The sequence below is a fragment of the Anabrus simplex genome, chromosome 2 (assembly GCF_040414725.1).
Source record: "Anabrus simplex isolate iqAnaSimp1 chromosome 2, ASM4041472v1, whole genome shotgun sequence".
Taxonomy (NCBI): Eukaryota; Metazoa; Arthropoda; class Insecta; order Orthoptera; family Tettigoniidae; genus Anabrus; species Anabrus simplex.
In genome coordinates this window covers 359,398,411-359,420,806 of record NC_090266.1, presented here as the reverse complement: position 1 = coordinate 359,420,806, position 22,396 = coordinate 359,398,411, and the positions used below count along the sequence as shown (strand labels likewise).

General features: G+C 38.5%; 1 protein-coding gene across 1 annotated transcript in view; it reads right to left on the bottom strand.

Annotated features, from left to right (window-relative positions):
• Nucleotides 1-836: 836 nt before the first annotated feature.
• The window catches only part of LOC136862829 (uncharacterized), a 148,608-nt gene continuing 127,048 nt past the window's right edge, over nucleotides 837-22,396 (bottom strand). Inside the window, exon 10 of the mRNA XM_067139093.2 lies at nucleotides 837-1,698. Within this exon, the coding sequence (XP_066995194.2) occupies nucleotides 1,548-1,698 (151 nt within the window). The 3' untranslated portion in view covers nucleotides 837-1,547. The remainder of the gene's footprint in view (nucleotides 1,699-22,396) is intronic.

The window sequence follows — 22,396 nt, the reverse complement described above, 5'->3', positions numbered from 1 at the left end:
ACAGTCCACAGTTGTGCTGCATTAGTACCAGATCTGGAGCTCACAAAGGGTGACTAATGCATTCCACAGTTTTCCTGCATTAGTATCACACCTGGAGCTGAGGTCCTTGCAAACATAGCACTGTAGTTGAGTCAAAAGGGCATTGGCCACAGTAGCTGAAGGCAAGGCTGAACATGTCTCCATTATACTTAATATCTATTTGACATATACTGTACTATATATGCAGAATGTGATGTAATAGTTGAAACCCTAATTTGGTGGTATGGCTTGGTTCAATAGAGAACACTGTACACCAGTACTTATTTTCAGAGCAAATAGTTGTTGTTTTTGTTCTGAAATACAGCATTACCTCATGCTATCATTCTAAAGGCTGATGGCCACTTGTGAAGAACTAGGCTAGGTAAGTGAACAACAATATACTAATAGAAATTATAAAATTCCTACAATTCAAATATGAAGGGAAAATATGGAAAGTTATATTATATCTCTGTGACGAGAACAAAATGGGTAGTGACTGCACTGTAATTATCAGTAATTCAGCTATCTTCAGCATTACCTTCTACCTACTTCATGGCTTTAATAGCACAGTTAAGTAGGCCCACTCAGATCATGTACTGAAATAAACACATGAATGTACACATCTCTGGCACTCAAAGTTGGTTGCAAGGTAAGTAAAACTACCTGTTGAATATATACTAGTATAATGAATTAGATGAAGTACATAGGAGACCAATGTACTCACTATTATTTTGATGGCTTAAATTCAAATGGAAGTAGAAATACTCATATATAAATAAATATAGACTAAAATTAGATACATCTTCAAGGGAATGCACTCTGAAACTATTAAAATATCTGTATAGAAAACAAATGTTTAGGTATCGTTTATAAAAACTTGGGAAGAGGATCGTTCTAAATGCTGTACCATATATCAATTGTGAGGTTAGTTGAACTTTTTAATTTTTGTACATCCTATAGATATTAAGTTCAGGGAAAACAAAAAGAATAATTGCATGCGTGGATTTAGGATGTTAAAATTCATGTTAATCGTTCTGTTATTTTTAAGTCTATTAATAAATGCCACAAATATTCTAAGGTAGGACCGACTTTGGACACATGTCTTAACTTTGGCATGGCTAATACAAAGTACATCATGATAAGAGAATATAGAAAAGTACTCTTTCTGTCAAATAGAATAGTTCATTCTTCATTCATGTACACAAACAACACTTACAGTGGCTTAATTCTCAACCACGTGACATAAAATTTCATTTTCCAAGCATAGTTCAATCTTCACTGACGTTACACAACACTTACAATGGCCTATTCAAAGCTATGTGACATAAAATGTAAATTTTTTCCAGTCAATACATATCATACAATGTTTAGATGAAATCAGGTATTACTGTACAATATTTCATATTTAATTTGATAATTTAATACCTAATTACACGTTACACCAATATGTGTTTGGTTACAACGAATTTCATTCTCAAAACAGTGAATTGTATGATTTTCGAAGTTGAATTTTTAAAGCCACTCGAAGGCTATTCAGTTTTGGAAAGTACACTAATAACAAGAACGCAGGAGGCGGTGAGATGTGACGTAGGATGCCTGGCTGTGAACTTCACTTCCCAATGGCCTGCTGGTAGATTGGCCTGGAGAGATTTGCCCCATCCAGGACTAGCTTCCACGTACCTGTAACAATCACGTGAGTTACATTATAAGTTAATCGCATTTTAGTTTCAGATTACATCATTCTGTAACATTTCGTTCTGCCTAGCATTGACTATAGATACATTATCGATAAGTTGCTGAAGACAGCTAAGCAGAAAGTGGTTGAAAGTTCCCGAATGAGACAATCCATTTACCGTGGTAAAAAGGCAATGAAGTCAGTTTAATAAAAGTATAGACGTATTCTGTAGGAAGTTAGGAGAGGATAAACAGGCATTATCCTGGCAGGTGCCTAATTAAATATGTTTACATATTTCTATCACTCTCCATTTCACTGAATGAAGAATATGATCGCTGAAGGTATCCAGTATACTTTAAGTAAAAAGTAAAATGCACATACGTTTAAGTAAATTATTATATTTAGAATATTATGATCTAAACTGAACATATTGTCCGTTAAATTACTTATGAGGACAGGAAATATTTAACAACTTCTTAATAATAATTGTTCATAAACAGTGTAAAAAATGGTAAATTTTAGTACATTCACACTACACAGATGACTTAAATATATTTAATTTATTTAGTGATTAACATCCATAGATTTGATTTAACTCTTACATGCTAGAATAGAACGATATTTTTTTTACATTTCCATGAGCACTACACTTTACATGGTTCTGACAAATCTAATCTCCTCATCACTGTACATCATTCAGTAACTGATTCTTATAGTGGATGAGCAGCTGAAAAGTGAAATACCGGTATTACTACTTTGTCTGACCTCAGTTATACTTTGAACTGAGAAAGAAGCTTATCATCGAACTCCGCGGCGGTTTGATTAATATTGGATAACAAATCACGGCGTGAAGTCATTTACATGGCGCAAGGAAATGTTGTACTGCCATTATACTGTATAGCAGAGAATGAAAACAATTTACAATTTTCTGATATACTGAGGTACTGTGATAGTATCATGTAAAACATAATACGTTCATGGAAAATAATACAACAGGTAAAAACACGTACCGCAGCACAGTGGATGGCTTCTGTATGCTATTAATCATTACAGTCGCAAGAGCAAGTGACCTTTCGTGACAAGCACAACATACTTGGACGAAGGTCAAAGTAACACACGAACAGGTTACGTAATTTCATGTTTACAAACACTCGCTGTATGCAATGAACACAGACACCAGCGCTATGGTTGTTACCTGACGGTCGCCCGCGTTCTTTGAGAACGTACGTTTAATAATAATACATGTCCGGCTGCATGGCTAAATGGTTAGCGCGCTGATCTTTGGTCACAGAGGTCCCGGGTTCGATTCCCGGAAGGTTCGTGAACTTTAACCATCATTGGTCATGTGTTTATGTGTCGTCTTTATCATCATTTCATCCTCATCACGAGGCGCAGGTCACCTACGGGAGTCAAACCAAAGGCCTGCACCTGGCGAGTCCTCGGGCACTCCCGGCACTGAAAGCCATACGCCATTTCCTTTTTTTTCATAATAATACATAAATGCAATTGCAGTATAAAGCTGAGTTACGGACGCAATGTTGTAAATTACGCAGATGGAGATCGTTGAACGTGTGATCGCTGTTCTGAAAGCTCTGAAATGGAAGAATATGACCAGGATGAAGCAGGTGATATTATTAACCCTAAGCCAAAACTTATTGAAATTAAATACCATATAAAAATTTTCATTACATACGTTGAAGATAACAACAATGAAAACATATCTGCATATTACGAACATTTGAGACATCTGCGTGATTTAACAGTTAACGCCAAAGGAAGACAAAAAGATATCAGCAGTTTCTTCAAACCAGTGTGGTCAATGAAGGTGTGCCTTGATTCCCAAGTTCTAATTGTGTATTGCACTAGTCATTCTGTATTTTGTAGGGTCTAATACTGTATTGCACTATATGTTGTATACTAAATAACCTTGGTATTACTTACATTTAAAATGCTGTACTGTTCACGTTCTTTTTACGGAACAGTGTGTTGAAATATCCGCCAAAGCTCATTTCATAAGTCATTTTGTTTTTCATGCGGACTTTTATTAATTCGTACAACCTAGAGTTTCAGTTATTCCGGATTAATGAGGTTATATTATATTTACAAACCCTTCACATGCGTGCAACGTAAAGCAGAAAGGAAAACATTGACTTTTGACCTTGTACACAGTTACGACGCGTTAACAGCTGTATTATATCGTTGCAAATCTACTTCCTATACACCCGTTATGTTTTCGGTATAATTTTCTCTTACACCTTATATAATTGTCTGTTAGAGAGGTGTTTTGTAAGGTTGGCTTTGTTAGCAGAGTGCATTCTTAGAAACATAGGTCACAGTGCTGATACCCAGCCTTTTATTAAATGTGACGCCGCAAAACCTTCTCTTCAACTCGGTGACATCTTCTCCAGCCAGAGAACTGGCAGCAACTGAACGTGCCGTTCGTGAAGCATGCATCATGCAATAACAGCGTAGCGCATCTTAGCAGTTTTAGTGAGCTCCTGACATCTAGCGGCATACTAGCAAACTAAGACCTGGACTGGGTTATAGTGAAGGGACCAGGAAATCTGAAAACAGTATTCATGCAATAACAGCGTAAGTATCTAACTCCTCAATTTTGAACCGTTATTTATAAACATAAATGTAAAGAACTATTGTAGGCTAACTTATCCGCATAAAAATATTACTTTTAAGCCTACCTACAAACTCTACTGTTCTACCTGGAATATAAGCACTGGGTGATTTCCGACAAAATAGTAGTGTTACAAAAATGTTGCAAAGTTTGGGCTGGGAAGATTTGGAAGAAAGGAGACGAGCTGCTCGACTAAGTGGTATGTTCCGAGCTGTCAGTGGAGAGATGGCTTGGAATGACATCAGTAGACGAATATGTTTGAGTGATGTCTTTAAAAGTAGGAAAGATCACAACGTGAAGATAAAGCTGGAATTCAAGAGGACAAATTGCGGCAAGTATTCGTTTATAGGTTAGGGATTGGAATAACTTACCAAGGGAGATTTTCAATAAATTTCGAATTTCTTTGCGATAATTTAAGAAAAGGCTAGGAAAACAACATATAGGGAATATGCCACCTGGGCAACTGCCCTAAATGCAGATCAGGATTGATTGATTGATTGATTGATTGATTGATTGATTGATTGATTGATTGATTGATTGATTGATTGATTGATTGATTGATTGATTGATTGATTGATTGATTGATTGATTGATTGATTGATTGATTGATTGATTGATTGATTGATTGATTGATTGATTGATTGATTGATTGATTGATTGATTGATTGATTGATTGATTGATAACCACATGCATACATGTATGCCATCATCATATACATTCGGCTGAAAAACAATAAATGTACTCATTAAAAGAGGATCACCGTTTAACTCCGGTCTGCAATAATCACTTACCAATACACACGTCTTAATGGCCAGTACAAAACTGTGTTCTTCTAATAATTTTCGAAAGGCAAAAATGGAAATGCTTTTATGTTGTCAGCACTGTCTTTGTGCTCTAGATGTGCATAGCAAGCGGCAACGTGATTTTCCCTTCATAGTAGAACACAAACACGCTTCTGTTTTTTAAAAAAATTGTTTTACGTCGCGCCGATATAGATAGGTCTTATGGCGACGATGGGATAAGAAGGTGCTAGGAGTAAGAAGGAAGCAGCCATGGCCTTAATTAAGGTACAGCCTGGTGTGAAAATGGGAAACCACGTAAAACCATCTTCAAAACTGCCGACAAGTACGTTTTCAAGCGGCAAAGAGTACTGAAACTTTTTTCTGCTTCACAGCTTGAATTTAATAAGACCAATAAGAGTTGAGGAAGGTACTCACATCTAAAACTAAACATCCTCCTTCCGGGCTCATCTTACGGAATGCAACCACTAGGTCATTAACATATGAACTATTTTTTATTCTTCAGGATTCGTCTCTCCTCTAAATATGACTATGAAGGGTTAATCTATAGATTTAGTCTGAGACCATCACAGTTTCCCTGTTTAACAGTTAAGATGCAGAGTGCCTCTTCAGCATTGATCCAAGTTGACACTGAGCACTGCCATATATTAACCCTCATTTACTGTCCGGCTCCTTGGATAATTGGTGAGCGTACTGGTCTTCAGTTCAGAGGGCTCAGGGTTATATTACCGGTCGGGTTGAGGGATTTTATTCTTATTTTTACAAGTTGCTTTACGTCGCACCGACACAGATAGGTCTTAGAGCGACGGTGGGATACAAAAGTGCTAGGAGCGGGAAGGAAGCAGCCATGGCCTTAATTAAGGTACAGCCTGGTGTGAATATGGGAAACAGCGGAAAACAATCTTCAGGGCTGCAAAAAGTGGGGTTCGAGCCCACTATCCATAGAATGCAAGTTCACAGCTGCTCGCCCCTAACCACACGGCCCAATCCCTCGGTCTTAAATGGTTAATTCAAATGTCATGAGGACTGTGTGTTTATGTCGTCCCCTAAACTCCGCGTAAAACAGAATATTGGATTTTAAGGTAGTTTTACGGTCTGCTGATTTGGATACAAGATGGCGTTTCTTCAATGCAAATCAGACATAACTTTTTTTTGTGAAAATTGTCGACTTAAAATACCATGCACCTTTTGCACTGCACTGTAGCGCAGGAGGCATAGAAAGACATTTTTTTAATTGTGTACGGGAACAACTGCTTGAAATTTGAGGGAAAACTGTTCTTTTGAAGTTGACCAGCTTGCCTTTAATATTGAGAATGAGTTGAAATAGAGTTGTTCATATTTTAATGTGGTTAACTACTAGTATTTTTATGAACAGTTTTCGAATGCCTTCATTTGTTGTTTTAGGCAGAAATAGGAGGATGAAGAAGTTTTTCAGAAACCTACGTTCTGTGGACGTTTTTAAAATGAACAAAGACACGCATATTAACAAACGGATATGTATTGCAATATACACAAGTGTACTCAGTCATATTACTTTTTACTGTAAGGGGAAGTCGATGACCTACATGTTACGCCCCTTTAAACATTAACAAACAAACAATGTAAAGGGCTAAGTTAATGCCACCTACTCTCCTGCATCACGTTATCTTACTGTTTATTCGGTGAAGAAGCCATGAACACCAGTACATAATATATTCATTCATTCATTCATTCATTCATTCATTCATTCATTCATTCATTCATTCATTCATTCATTCATTCATTCATTCATTCAGGGGTAGTTATACAATTTATGCTCAGTTCGATCCTTAGTGTTAAGAGCGCAGTCGTAACTGTTGGATATGCTGTCAGTTTTCCTAACATCTAGGTCATCGGCCCCTAATGGTACGAGGTGAAACGAAATGACATGAAAATTAAAATTTTAACATGTATCCACTGACTATGATTTAAAACAAACGATGATGAAAAATGATTATGAGTTTAAAATAGTCAGAGGATCTAATTCGCAATGCCTTATTTTCTGATAAAATGATAGAAAAAATTGAATATGGTAGAATATGGCATTGCCTAGGAATTCATTAATATAACTTATTCTAACTGATATTGAAAAAACACTTAAAAATATACAAACACAGACTAAAACAGAGTCAATATAATATAACGTAGTAAACAACAATAAAGAGATTAATAAGAAATACTACGTTTATATACGATAAAACAGCCCACTTTTCCTCATGAAATGGATGACGAGGTCTACTGACTGTTCGTCATCTAGAGTTCACTTCAGGTATGTAATGTTCGATATCGTATCACCAGTAGGATTATTACGTTTTTCAGCCTCCACAATTATGTAAAACCGAGAAAGTGGCTGCGCGGCTTGGTTCACATAGGTATCAGCTTGCTTTCGGGAGATAATGGGTTGGAAACCTACTGTCGGCATCCCTATAGATGGTTCTCGTTGTTCCCATTTTCACACCAGCAAATGCTTGGGCTGTACCTTAATTAAGGCCATGGCCACGTCCTTCCCTACGTACGTTCAATCTGTATCGGTGTCACGTAAGGCAAATCGTAAAGAAAATAAGTTAAAATCCAGTGGTTCATGGTGTGGGTTACCGTAGTCACGTCCTAGCTCTTGAACCATGGGCAACATCTGAGCAGCCTAGTAAGTGGTCCTGAGAGCCGGGATACCAGTTGCTACGGAATGGGAGCCGGCATCTCGGACATATTCTGAGTCATGGCCCTTCTTGTGCTCAGGCGTCTAGGACTATACTATCCACCGCTGGTCCCTAACTCGTTAGAGGAATGATCCTCACTTGGACAGTGTGTAAGGAAGGTAGCATCCTGTTTTACGAATTTTCCGAGCTCAGATATTTTAAGCAAGACTCGGACCCATGGTAGTAACGGAGTCCCACTCCAATTTGAAAGGCGAGGGACTCCTTGGAAACAACTTGGCGAAGGAAATGTAATTCGCGGGGAGCTGTCTATATTAATGGGGCTTATGGAAGAATGAAACGAGAACAGCCTGAGCCAACAAGGAGAACGCATCTGGTTGTGCTAGGAGTAAATTATATTCGGCTAAGGGGAGAAAACGAGGATGAGATAGGATATTATAAAGTGTACTTGTCGGGTTTTAAAAAGGGAAGGGCAGAGTGTGGGATAGGGCTGTTGCACGCAACATACTTTTTGTTATGCACTTTAATGAGCGAATGATGTGGGTAGATTTGACAGTTGGAAGAATTAGGACGATATTTGTCTCAGTTTATTCACCATGTGAGTATGCAGATGAGGATAAAGTTGACAAGTTTTATAAAGCATTGAGTGACATCGTAGTCAGGGTCAACAGCAACGATAGGAGAGTTCTAATGGTCGATTTCAATGCAAAAGTTAGAAATAGAACTGAAGGATGTGAAAGGGTGGTTGGTAAATGTGTGGATGATATGGAAGCTAATAGGAATGGGAAGCGTTTTCTGTACTACTGTGCTAGTACGTGTTTAGCAATTACGAATCATTCTTCAAGCATAAGGCACATACTACACATGGGAGGGTAGGGGTACCAGATCCATAATAGACTATATCTACCCGACTTCGAATTTAAGAAATCTGTTAGGAATGTACGGGTTTTACGGGGATCTTTCTATGACACAGACCACTATATGATCTGTATTGAACTAAGTTCCTCTAGGCGTACAATAGAGAAACTGAAATCTGTCTGCAAAGGAATCAGGATAGAAAATCTCCAGGACGAGGAAATTAGAGAGAAGTACATGGATATGATTTGTGAGAGGTTCCGAACAGTGGGCAGTAAGCAGGTGGAGGATATAAAAAGAGAATGGATGGCATACTGCACACAAACTGCCTTAGGCCATATGGTGGAATGTAATAATTCATGAGATTATGTGCGTTAATGTAACATTCTTCAATTTTAGCGAGGACTGCCGTATGGTCACAGCCTACCAACGTGGAAGATTTAAGCCAACTTAGTAGAGGTCAAGCACGTTATGTTGGGGGTTGTCAAACAATTAAATGCATATAGCCAGCTATTGCCTGGGAACGTCCGCTAGCCGCACATAGGGATCAGTCGTTTACAACACCCTGAGAATATTCTTTGGAAATTTTCCAGGCAGCTGTGTTAGAGACATGTAAGGCAAACGTAAAGTACAGAGGATAGCTGAAATCGTTGGAATTTTGACGAGTTTATCCCGTAGAAACATGGCGCGACCAATCAAATCGCTCCATCCTTAAGCGCCGATGTTCCAGCTGGGAATATTTTAGTCTGTCTCGTGAGTTTGTAAAAGATTGCACATCAATTGGGCTCCTAATAACTGTATTAGAGTGAAGATATTCTTTGTAGGTGGCATAATAATCATTGTGCGCAACTGATCACATGTGGATACCGTGGGTGCAACCGGAAGTAGCAATGGCCGACGCTAGTTTAATTGAACGAACGCCAAGTGAATTATACGAAACGTTATGATCGTACTCAGACTTACAATAAACATAAGGAATCACGGACACCGGTTAATAACTTAATGAAGCCATTGGATTAATTTGTAACGCTCCGTAACGTCACCGGAAGTTGATTGAGAATCACGTAGGCGGACTTCGGATTTACAACAGACGTGAAACGATCCAGGGGGGCACTTCCATCAGTCGAGCAGTTTAGTTCAGTCCATCTGAGAAGACCATTGTGCAATACAGTACGTGTGTGTGTTCAACCGAATGCGGGGGGACGCCAAATGACCGACTATTCAGAAACTGCACCCAGACATTTGAAAAATGTAAGTGAATATTCATAAACTATATTTATTCACTCGCAGTAGAGAAATTAGGCTATAAGTAGAGGACATTCTTAAAGTAATAACTTGCCATTGCCTAAGACAGTGTTGATATCATGAGTCAATGGGAGAAGTACAAGTAGCCAGTTTATTTTAAAACAGTGAGGGGTACAGAATAACATTCCGCAGAGGCTAACGGGACATTGAGCAGGTAAGGAAGGAGTAGTTTGGTAAATTCCGTGTGTGGTCACCTGTAGTTTAATTGCTGGAGCATGTCCTGAAGCTCATTACGGACATTCCTTTGAGCAAACCAGCAGAGGACAATGAACGTTAACAGGAAGTGTGAGAACAATTCCTAGCTAGCCGTCAAAACAGGGAGCAGATTTGAACGATATTTAAAGAGAGCCAGTTTGCCGCATATCAGACCAGCTGAATAGAAGTTAGGTAAGTATAAGACAGTGTCGCAAATTACGCTGGCAGGGCGAGGTCATCCCTAGGAGTGTGTTAGAAGAAATCATATTATTATTGCTTAGAATCAAGTTGAAGAATTGTGTTTCGTGTGTATAAATAAGGAGTTTGTGATAAGTGTAAAATGTGCCAAGTTGGATATACACCAGTCTTCACCATGACAACGTTAGTATTTAACATAGCTTTGGCACCAGGAAGTGCAATGGGTCATATGTGAGAGGCTGATTGATGCAGCTTGGAGAGTGTAAGTACAAGATTATTGAAATGTTGTTTTAATTAATATGTATATAATTAACTATAGCCGTGACCAGGCTGTCATCCGTTATAGATATTTATGCCTATTTTGCTTTATTTTAGGCTTTCCTAAAGTACAGCTAATATTGCTTCTAATGTAAAATTGTAGGTAACATACCATAATTACGGGCATGGCGTGATGTAATGTTGAGGGCCTGACATTAAATAATGTTTCTGCTTTATGGGTTGATTTCATTGTGTTGTAGATTGTGGAATATTTTTGGTGTCGTTTAATGATCTAAATTTATATCTATCCGTGTCCCGCATTTTTAAGTCATATTGAGAATAATAATAATAATAATAATAATAATAATAATAATAATAATAATAATAATAATAATAATAATAATAATAATAATAATAATAATAATAATAATTTTATTTATTTATATTTTATTTATAACTTATCTAAAATACATTTGCAAATATGCAGTAGGATATTATACATTATCTTTGCAATTATTTACACCTGCAAAGCACTTGATGTGCTTATCTGCCGGTGTAGTTGTTTCACATTTGTATACATTGTTGCAATCCTTACTGTTTACAACATTAATAAAGTATGTATATTTACATTAGTATTGTCATTTTGTCCTGTGGTGTGAGTTTTTCTTAATCCCTGAAAGTATCACTCAAAATAGATAAGTCTTTGGTACATTTTCCATTCATAAACAAATATTTAAACTGTAATTTTATTATCTATGATCCATAGTTTCACATGTTTTTTTAGTTGATATTTGGTTTTCAAGTGTGTCAATTCTGAAGGCAAATTGTTAAAAATTTAGGAACTACAACTTGCAGTGTTCTGGATCCATATTTGTTGTAGTACCTCATGACCTGAAAAGAACTTATATGCCTCAGTCTTGTTCCATGTGTATGCTCATTTACAATTCTATATTGAGGCTTCCAGTAATTTTCTTTAATTATGATGTACATATAAAGTTGTTTAACTCTCAAGAACCTTTCCTTCTGGTACATCCCTGTTAACATATCCTCACTTAAGCTAAATATTCCTCTGTTTTCATACCAAAAGAATGCTTTGACAATGCGATTTTGTAACATTTGTACCATGTTTATGTCTGTAACAGAAGCTGATCCCCATACACTTACACCATATGATATAAGTGACTCAACAAGTGAATGATAAACCAATTTTAAGCTATCATGAGGTATTATATACTTAACCATTTGCATTTTGAACAAGCTTAGCCTCAGTCTTTCACACAACTTATTAATATGTTGCTTCCATGAAAAATATCTATCTATTATTATACCTATATATTTCATGTTATCAACTTCCTCTATTACATAGTCACAATTGCATGATTTTTGTTCACCATCATGAATGCACTGAACTGAATGGCCTGTTATTTTAATGTTTTCTCTTTGCATTTTTGGCATAGTAATGTACAAGACTTTTGTTTTTGAAGTGTTAATTATTAGACCCTTATCATGGCACCATTCTTGAAAGTAGTTGTACTCCATTTGTAAATGCTTCTCTGCCACTTTTGGGTTTTTATGTACTGATACAATTAGTTTATCATCTGCATACATGAAATATTTACAGTTTTTAAAACATGAGCTTATATCATTGACAAAAATTATGTACAAAATGGGTCCTAGGATACTTCCTTGTGGAACACCTCTTTTAATAGTAGTTATTTCTCCATATATATTATCAATTTTAACCCTATACATTCGGTCAGTCAGGTAACTTTCAAAAACTTTTAGTGGTTTTCCTCTTACCCCAATTTTTCTTAAGGCTACAATAATTTTTTCATGGGAAATTGAATCAAATGCCTTTGAGAAATCAATAAACATAGCTAAAATGTGCATACCTTGATTTAGCTTCCCATTGATCAAATTGGAGAATTCCTCAAGAAGACTACTTGTACCCTTGTGTTTTTGATAAGCAAATTGATGTTCATCTATTACTTTAAATTTTTCTAAATATGAGATTAGGTGATCAACAATGTATCTTTCAACTAATTTACCTATAGTTTGAAGAATAGATATCTGTCTATAGTTTTCATACTGTAAATGTGAACCTTGCTTGTAAATAGGTCTCACTATGGCAGTCTTCAGATCCTTTGGGAAAATACCTGTCTCTATTATTTTATTGATTAGCTTCTGTATTACTGGTGTTATTGTGTCTATGTTATATTTCAGATGTTGAACTGTTAATTTATCCATGCCTGGTGATTTATTTATGTCCATTCCTTCAATTATGTTTGCTATATCTGCTGTACTTGCTAGTGGTAGGTAAAATGATGAAAGTCTCTCTGTATTAGGTAATGGGCTTCGTTGTACCCTACATTCATGTACTACCTTGTCTAGCTGTTCTGAAAATGTTTTTGAAAAGTTATCAACTATATTTTCTAGTGAGTCTTGCCTTCCTAAATAATGTCTTACCGTTTCTTCTATTGTCCATTTCTTTTTAGTCTTTAGCACATCATTTAATACTTCCCAAGTTTTCTTCATGTCCCCTCTATAACTTTCAAACTGCAATCTGTAATACTTTCTTTTTGCTTTATGAATATCAGCTATTATATCATTCCTCATTCTTTTATATAACCTCCTTAAATTTTCGTTATTTTCTGGATTTAAATTTGATGCATTTTTCCATCTTTTGAAAAGTCTGTCCCTTTCTTTTATTTTTTCTATTATAGCACCCGTCAGCCACAGTTGAGTGTCTTTCCTTCTCTTCTGGTTTTTTGTATCCTTCGTTTCATTAGTTGCCTTGTTAACTGCATTGCAAATCTTCATGTATATATCATCTGAACTCACATTCTCATTTATTTCTTTTCCAATAATTTCTGTTTCTGTTCTTAACATGGATTTACTCACCCTTTCCTGTATGTTATCTATAACTTTTTCACTTGGAACATATTTATTACACCTAGTATCATGTGATATCTGTACAGTTATTATATAATGATCAGAAACTTTAGTCTGAATTACAGAAGAATCTCTTACATTTTTCCCATTCCTAATCAATGCAGGGTCAATGCAGGATTGTGTTAGTTTTCCATTTAGATATTCTTCCATTGTGAACTTGTTAATGCAATGAACTAACTGATGATCTGCTAGCACATTATTGTACAAGGATGTGACTCTGCTGTCTTTCAGAATATCTATGTTCATGTCCCCAATAATTATTAAGTTTCTGGCATTCATACTGTGTAAATGAAGATCTAACTCCTCCACAAAATCCTTTGGATTATAGTCAGGTGGTCTGTATACTGCCATAATGATCCCATATAGTGTTCCATTAATCCAAACTTCCCCTGATAAATTTTCAAACTGATTTGTTATACATTTCTTTTCTTTAAATATGAACCCTTCCTTGACAAAAATTACTATTCCTCCACCCTTAGAAACATTTCTTATTGAATAATGCATACTATATCCTTCTAACTCATACTGCTCAATTTCCATTTCATTATTTACATTTATTTCACTAAATATTAGCACATCTACCAGTGGCCTGCTGTGTCTTAATATTATAACCATCTGATCCAAATATTTTCTAATTGATCTTATATTCATATGAAGTAGAGACATTTCACTTTCTTGTTTCCTTGTCATCTGTAGCCATTCATCACAATTATTGTATACCTTTGAGTCTAGTAATAAACTACAACTATCAATGTAACTAACATCAATAACTAAATTTAAATATTGATACTTTCAGCCAGATACTGGATTTTTTCAATGTCTTTTTTTGAAAGAATTCTTACCGGAGTAGTTTTCTCTTCCTTTCTAGCGAACAGCTTTCCCTGCTTCACCCATACATACTTCCATCCTTTGATGTCCGCCTGTCTCCATGCCTCCCAGCAAAGATTCGCCATGTAAGGGGACAGTTGCTCCGTGACAAGTACCTTCCCTCCTTCAGTTGGTCCAATAACTTTGGAGTTAAAGATGGTCTTACTTTTCCTTCTTGCGAGCATTAAGTCTCTCTTCTTCCTTGGTAGCTGAATTATGATGGGTTTGGATACTCCTTCTTTCCTGGTTGGAACTCTGTGTGCTGCATCTATTTCAGTTTTACACAGAGGAACATCCAGCTCTGCTGCAATTCTGCATGCTATTTCTTCAACATCTTCCTCATCTTTCTCTGGAATACCATGTAGCAAAAGGTTTCTATTTCTGGAATATTGTTCAAGTTCTTGTATTCTTATTTCCTGTTCATGAATTATATCATCCTTTCCTTTGCATGCATCTGTTAAACACTTCACTTTCTTTTCCAACTCCTTTATCTGTTTAATCATGCTCTGCATTCCTGTCCTAATGTCCTCATACTGTTCACAAATGAACTTCTGACTTTTAACACTTTCTCTCGGTTCTTCCTTCATTTCATTCACTGCATCTTTCAAGTCCACAACTATTGTTAATTTTTTGTTGATGTCCGTCAAGTCATCGCTTTTTTTTAGTGTTACTGCTAGTGTCCACTTTCTTTCTGCATTCAGCACATCGCCATTTTGTTTTCTTGTCCTTGCTCATCGCACGGTACGAATTTTCTTTCAGGGCGAAGCAATCATAGTGCCATCCATTTCCGCACCCCTTGCACTCCACATAGCCCCCGTCATTAGGCAGTTCGCACTCGCGCGCTTTGCAGTATTCCATGACGTATGCAGCAGTTGGCAATACTACCGTGTTTTGTTTCTCGTTCCTTACTCCGCCACTAGAATCTCTGACGTCGTACGTTAACTAAATGGCGACTTAAATTTTAACGAAATCAACAATCAAGCAAACACAGTTTTTACTCTTGTACAGGTTTCGAGTGAAATGTTAATTATGTCAATTCAAAGAACTTCACTTAGTATTAAGTAATGTAACTGAACTGTACCTCAATAATGTCACTTTCCACTTGAAAAATGAAACTCTCACAGCACTGTATACAAACACGTCCTTTCACCATCAAATAATAATAATAATAATAATAATAATAATAATAATAATAATAATAATAATAATAATAATAATAATAATAATAATAATATTTTGTGTTGCGAATGATAATTTTATAGTGATAGATCGCAACAATAATATATATTGTCAAGATGTCCATCGAAGGCGTGGTTAACAAGAACTATAAATGAAAATTTGTAAAATCATGTAATGATAATAATTATAGTGCCATTGTAATTATTATGAGTGATTTAACTGACCCTCTGTTATGAATTTTAAGAGACTTCCAACATAATGTTAGAATAGGTGGATATTTATATCCCTGAGAGTATGCGTCATTTGTTTGGCCACGCAGTAATAAAATAATTGGGAATGTGTAAGAAATAAATTATAAATATGTTGCATTCTTCACGTAACATTGAGTAAAGCCGATCGGATGTGTAGAATAAAAATGAAAAAGAAAGAAATAACCTTAGAGGAGGAAATAATATGTTTAGGTACCACTAGAAATAGTCCTGGTTGACAAGCAACGAGCTGGTGAGTAAAGGCTTGCGAATAAAGAAAGAATATCAATGAAGCTTCGATGAAATGATAAGAGGAAAATAAGAATCTACGGAAAAATTAGAAATGAAATAAAGGGGGACTAGCCGGTGTGTAATACAGATAGGCAGAGTTCTGCTTAAAATGTAAAAAGAGTTGTATTATTTTTACGAAGATGCTTATTTCTCAAGAACTGAAGTTGTTACAGAGTTACAGACATGAAAATGTTTATTTGGAAATTTATTTCAAAGTAAAGAAACACGTATTCTTTAGTTTTCAAAAATCCACATAAGGGGGGGAATGAATTGAAGAATTACTTGAATTCTCTCTATGGGTATACTTATATCTAAAAACTGAAAATGTTACAGACGTTAAAATTGGTATTTGGAATCTCAGTCAGGAGCGAGACGTCGGGAAGTGCGGACGTGTGAGTGAGCTGAGGTGCGCAATATGGGAATAACGCTACAGCAGTACAGGTTAAGATTTGGAAGATGGCATGGTGCAAGGTGGTGTTGGAAGGAAGGTGGAGCTTAGAGAGGAAGAAAAATTAATGGTTATAAAGGACTGTTGTAGATTATATTGTGTGCGACGGTTATTGCGACGCTGCTGGTGGTAGGAGGTATAGAAAAGAACCCTGGTCCAAACCAGAGACCGTTCGGTTGGGAGGAGCTTGAAGAGATCAAGAGAGTGGTGAAGGAAGCGAGCAAAGGAGAAGAAATAAAGGAAATGATACAGGAACACCAGGCAACCGAAATCAAGGAGATGAAGTACTAAAAACTTTTTATAAAAGAAGAAATTGGAGGGGTAAATGACAAGTTAGCAGAGATAGAAGATGAGGTAGAGAGCTTGAAAAAGCAGGTGGTGGTACTTGTAGAGTAATTGACAGCAATGAAGAGAGAAGTGAGGTTAGCGAGGAACGAATCAGCAAGAAGAAATGTGTTTGTGTATGGTGTACCTGAGGAAGGAACAGAATCAAAAGTGGAGTTAGTAATGAAAGTGGTGGACATAGTTTCGAAAAAAATGAAGATAAATTTCTCTGAGGTTGATATAGATGATATGTATAGAGTAGGAAGGAACAAGGGACATAGGCCGGTGATGTTAAGATTAATTTCAACCCTGATGGTCGAAATAATTCTGAGGAATGCTGGAAATTTGAAAGAATCGAACATTTATTTGAAGGCTGAGACAGAGAAAGAAGACAGGATGCGGTTGGATGTCTATAAGCGGCATATGTGGCGGGCTAGAGCTCAGGGATTGCGAGCCAAGATATTGGAGAGGTGTCTGGTAACTTCAGGCAGAAATTGGTCGCGATCGTGGCCACAGGAGGAACTACTGAGGATGGAAAAATGTGCGGAGGAAATGAGTTGCAGAAATCGAGAGCAGGGCGACATCAGTACGGAGAAGGAAGAGAGAAGACGGGACTGCGGTGTCAGCGGTCAGGTGGCGGAGACAAGCAGAGTCCTTGGTGAGTCAGAACAACCCAGGAAGGAGTGAACCAACAAGTAGGACACTAGACCGAAGGGAAGTGGGTATAGGCAGTGAAGAAGTGACGGGAAAGGAAAGGAGTCAGGGTAGTGACTCAACCTCCCCGAATAAGAGAAATGCAGAAAGAAACCTGGAGAGAAATCAGGCGTTGAATAAGGCGAGATCGTTAAGTTTAAAAGATCTATGGGGTGGGAAAAATGGCCCTGACACGGAAAAAGGGAAGGATGCGGGGGGGGGGAGAAGAAAAGGAGGGAAGGGGAGAGGGATGGGGTGGAGCCGAAAGGAAAAATTACGAAAAGTAAGGGGGGAAGTGGTGAAACGCAGAAGTATAGAGAGGGAGAGGGAGGAAATAAATAACATTTTTTACACTGACTGACAGAGCAAATGCAACACCAAGAAGGAGTGGTCAGAACTTTATGCCAATTGCAGGGTAGACTGACGTCACTGAGGTATGCTCATGATGTGAAATGCGCCGCTGTGCTGCGCACGTAGCGAACGATAAATGGGACACGGCGTTGGCGAATGGCCCACTTCGTACCGTGATTTCTCAGCCGACAGTCATTGTAGAACGTGTTGTCGTGTGCCACAGGACACGTGTATAGCTAAGAATGCCAGGCCGCCGTCAACGGAGGCATTTCCAGCAGACAGACGACTTTACGAGGGGTATGGTGATCGGGCTGAGAAGGGCAGGTTGGTCGCTTCGTCAAATCGCAGCCGATACCCATAGGGATGTGTCCACGGTGCAGCGCCTGTGGCGAAGATGGTTGGCGCAGGGACATGTGGCACGTGCGAGGGGTCCAGGCGCAGCCCGAGTGACGTCAGCACGCGAGGATCGGCGCATCCGCCGCCAAGCGGTGGCAGCCCCGCACGCCACGTCAACCGCCATTCTTCAGCATGTGCAAGACACCCTGGCTGTTCCAATATCGACCAGAACAATTTCCCGTCGATTGGTTGAAGGAGGCCTGCACTCCCGGCGTCCGCTCAGAAGACTACCATTGACTCCACAGCATAGACGTGCACGCCTGGCATGGTGCCGGGCTAGAGCGACTTGGATCAGGGAATGGTGGAACGTCGTGTTCTCCGATGAGTCACGCTTCTGTTCTGTCAGTGATAGTCACCCCAGACGAGTGTGGCGTCGGCATGGAGAAAGGTCAAATCCGGCAGTAACTGTGGAGCGCCCTACCGCTAGACAACGCGGCATCATGGTTTGGGGCGCTATTGCGTATGATTCCACGTCACCTCTAGTGCGTATTCAAGGCACGTTAAATGCCCACTGCTACGTGCAGCATGTGCTGCGGCCGGTGGCACTCCCGTACCTTCAGGGGCTGCCCAATGCTCTGTTTCAGCAGGATAATGCCCGCCCACACACTGCTCGTATCTCCCAACAGGCTCTACGAGGTGTACAGATGCTTCCGTGGCCAGCGTACTCTCCGGATCTCTCACCAATCGAACACGTGTGGGATCTCATTGGACCCCGTTTGCAAACTCTGCCCCAGCCTCGTACGGACGACCAACTGTGGCAAATGGTTGACAGAGAATGGAGAACCATCCCTCAGGACACCATCCGCATTCTTATTGACTCTGTACCTCGACGTGTTAATGCGTGCATCGCCGCTCGCTGTGGTCCTACATCCTACTGAGTCGATGCCGTGCGCATTGTGTAACCTGCATATCGGTTTGAAATAAACATCAATTATTCATCCGTGCCGTATCTGTTTTTCCCCAACTTTCATCCCTTTCGAACCACTCCTCCTTGGTGTTGCATTGTCACTGTCAGTCAGTGTATTTGCTTTACGTCGCACCGACACAGACATGTCTTGTGGCGACGATGGAATGGAAATGGCCTAGGAATGGGAAGGAAGCGGCCGTGGCCTTAATTAAGGTACAGCCCCAGCATTTGCCTGGTGTGAAAATGGGAAACCACGGAAATAAATAACTAGAGATGGTGATAGAGGTGCTGAATATTGAGGGGTTGATGGGGAAGTTAGGGAAAAGGGAAATTGTGGATTTAGTGAAAGATTTTGAGATAATTGCTTTAGTAGAGACGTGGTTAGGGGAAAGGTTTGAAATTACATGGGACGGTTATAGGGTAGTAAATGTGGTAAGTAAAAAAATTGGGAAGAGGGGCCGAAATCCAGGGGCCATAGTAGTTTAAATAAGAAATGAAATAGCTGAATGGGTAGAGATGTTACAGACTAGGGTAGAAGGGGTAGTGTGGCTGAGAGTAAAAATGGGGAAGGGGTCAGGGGAAGCAATTTGTCTGGCACTGCTTTATAACCATCCGAGCGATTCAGTCTATGCAAATAAACATTTTTATGACGAACTGATTGAAGAAATAAACACAATTAAACGGATGTATGTAGAAGATGGGATGATTGTATTGGGGGATTGGAACGCGATAGTGAGCAATAGGGTACCGGTGTACGGGAAAGAAGTAAAAGTTGACGGGGAACTGCAAAGAAAGAGTAAGGATAATGGTGTACATAGTTATGGAGAAAGGTTATTAGAGTTATGTGTTATAGAACATTTATTTATTTTAAATGGATGGATGAAGGGGATAGTGTGGAAGATTTGACGTATATTACAAAAACTGGAGGGAGTGTAGTGGCTATAGGAATAAGCTCAGAGATAGCGTTAAGGAGAATAATAAGTTTTGAGGTGTTAGAATGTGGGTTAACGGAACATATGCCTATCAAAATAAAACTGAGAACTTTGGTTGCTGATGAGAAGGGAAAGATGGAGGAAAGTAGGGAGAGATATATGAATGGAGGATTGAAGTATATATGGGATGATAATACTAAAGAAAATTGAGACGGAATTTGAAAGAGGAGGGAGATATATTAAGGGTAGGAATTGAAAGTGCGGCAGAAGGGAACGATGTGGATAACGTGCTAAAATTAATAGAACACCCTGACTGGAGAGTGGGGAAGAAAGTGAGGAGAAGTGTAGAGGGAAAAAAGAATAAAATGAATGGTTTGATGAAGACTGCAGGAGAAAACGTGAGGTTGTAATGAGAGCCCTAGCGGAGTTACGAAGGAGGGTGAGTAAGAAAAAAGGAAGGAATATTGTAAATTGAGGAGGGAATATAAGGAGGTATTGAATGAGAAGAAAAGAGGATGGAAGGAAGCGGAAGCTGAAAACATAAATAGATATTGTAGATAGAAGAAATTTGAGGGGACATGGGAGTCAATAAACAAGATCAGATGAACGAAACCGGTGGGGAAGGGGGATAAAATAGGAGAAAACGAGTGTGTTAGGCACCTTACAAGGCTTTTAGAAGGGGAAGGTAAATTGGGTAGAGAAATAGACAAGTCATGTATAGGTAGGGAACTGGAAGTAGTCATTACAATATTGGATGGGGAGATAACAAGGCAGGAGGTAATTAGGGTATTAAAAAGATGCTAGACCCAAGGCTGCAGGAGGTGTGAACGGTATTTCCAATAGTGTATGAAAGGAGGTTGGGGCAAATGAACCGATGCTGAGGGGGTTGTGAAAATCTTTAATAGGCTGCTGGGACCGGGGGAATTTCCTAGAGAATGGAGTAAGTGGGTATTATGCCCTATTTGTCAAAATAAAGGAGATAGTAGCCATCCTAACAACTATAGAGGAATTACAGTCCTAGACTCGTTGTCGAAGATGTACACAGGGGTTTTGGCGAATAGGATAACAAATTGGGCGGAAGAGTACGGTAAGATATCTGAGTTCCAAAATGGATTTAGGAAAGGAAGGAATACAGTCGATAATGTTTTATATTCTGGACACTATGATTACAAAATATGTGAGGACAGCAGGGCGTAAATTGTATGTAGCAGCGATCGATTTAGAAAAAGCCTTTGATACGGTCAGTAGGGAGGCGCTATTTTTGAGATTAAGGGAGGTTGGAATGTCAAAGAAAATGAGGGTGGCAATAGAAACAATTTAGGAGGAAGTGTTTGTGATTATTAAATTGCAGGATGGAAGGATGAGTAAGTGTTTTGAATCGAGGAGCTGGGTGAGACAGGGATGTAAGCTATCCCCGATATTATTTATATTATTTATATTATTTATATATAATATTTTAGAGGGTCATGGTGGAGAGGCATGACAATGCCCTTGAATAGGGAAAATGGAGGTTCCGGTGTTGCTATTCGCGGATGACCTATTGATTTTGGATTTGACGGCAAGTGGGTTGCAAAAAGGGTTTACAAGGTCGTTGAGTATAATAGGAAGTGGTCTCTCAGAGTAAATGTAAGAAAGACTCAGATAATGGTGTTTAGGAAAAGGGGTGGGAGAAAGAATAAGGAAGTCTGGAGGCTAGATCAGGAAGAAATTAGAGCAGGGATAAAAATTGAGTATCTAGGTGCAATAATTAGTAATAATGGTTCTTGGAAAAATCAGTGTAGGAGGGCAAGATTCAAAGGAAGAGGAACGCTTACGGCAGTGGAGGTATTAGAAATGAAATTTCCAGATGTTAAATACAAAATTCATAAAACGGTGTTTAAATCACTGGTAATGGGCAAAATGCTATTTGAGGTCGCAAGTATGGGGAATGGAGGAGGGCAGGGGTGAACTAAATCAGGTGGTGGCGAAATTTAGTAAGATCATGATGGACCTCCCGAACTGTACAGCGAATGCCGGTGCCAGATTTGTCTGTAAAGAATCGATAGAGGTTGAAATAGCTAAGAGGGTGTTCAAGTATTGGATTAGATTGGAGGAAGGGAAGGGTGGGGCTTTAGTACAAGAAAGTTTAGTTTTCAGAAAGGTATGACAAATGAAGGTTAGTGGGTGAATAAGTGCAAAAAATGGTTACAACAGATTGGATTG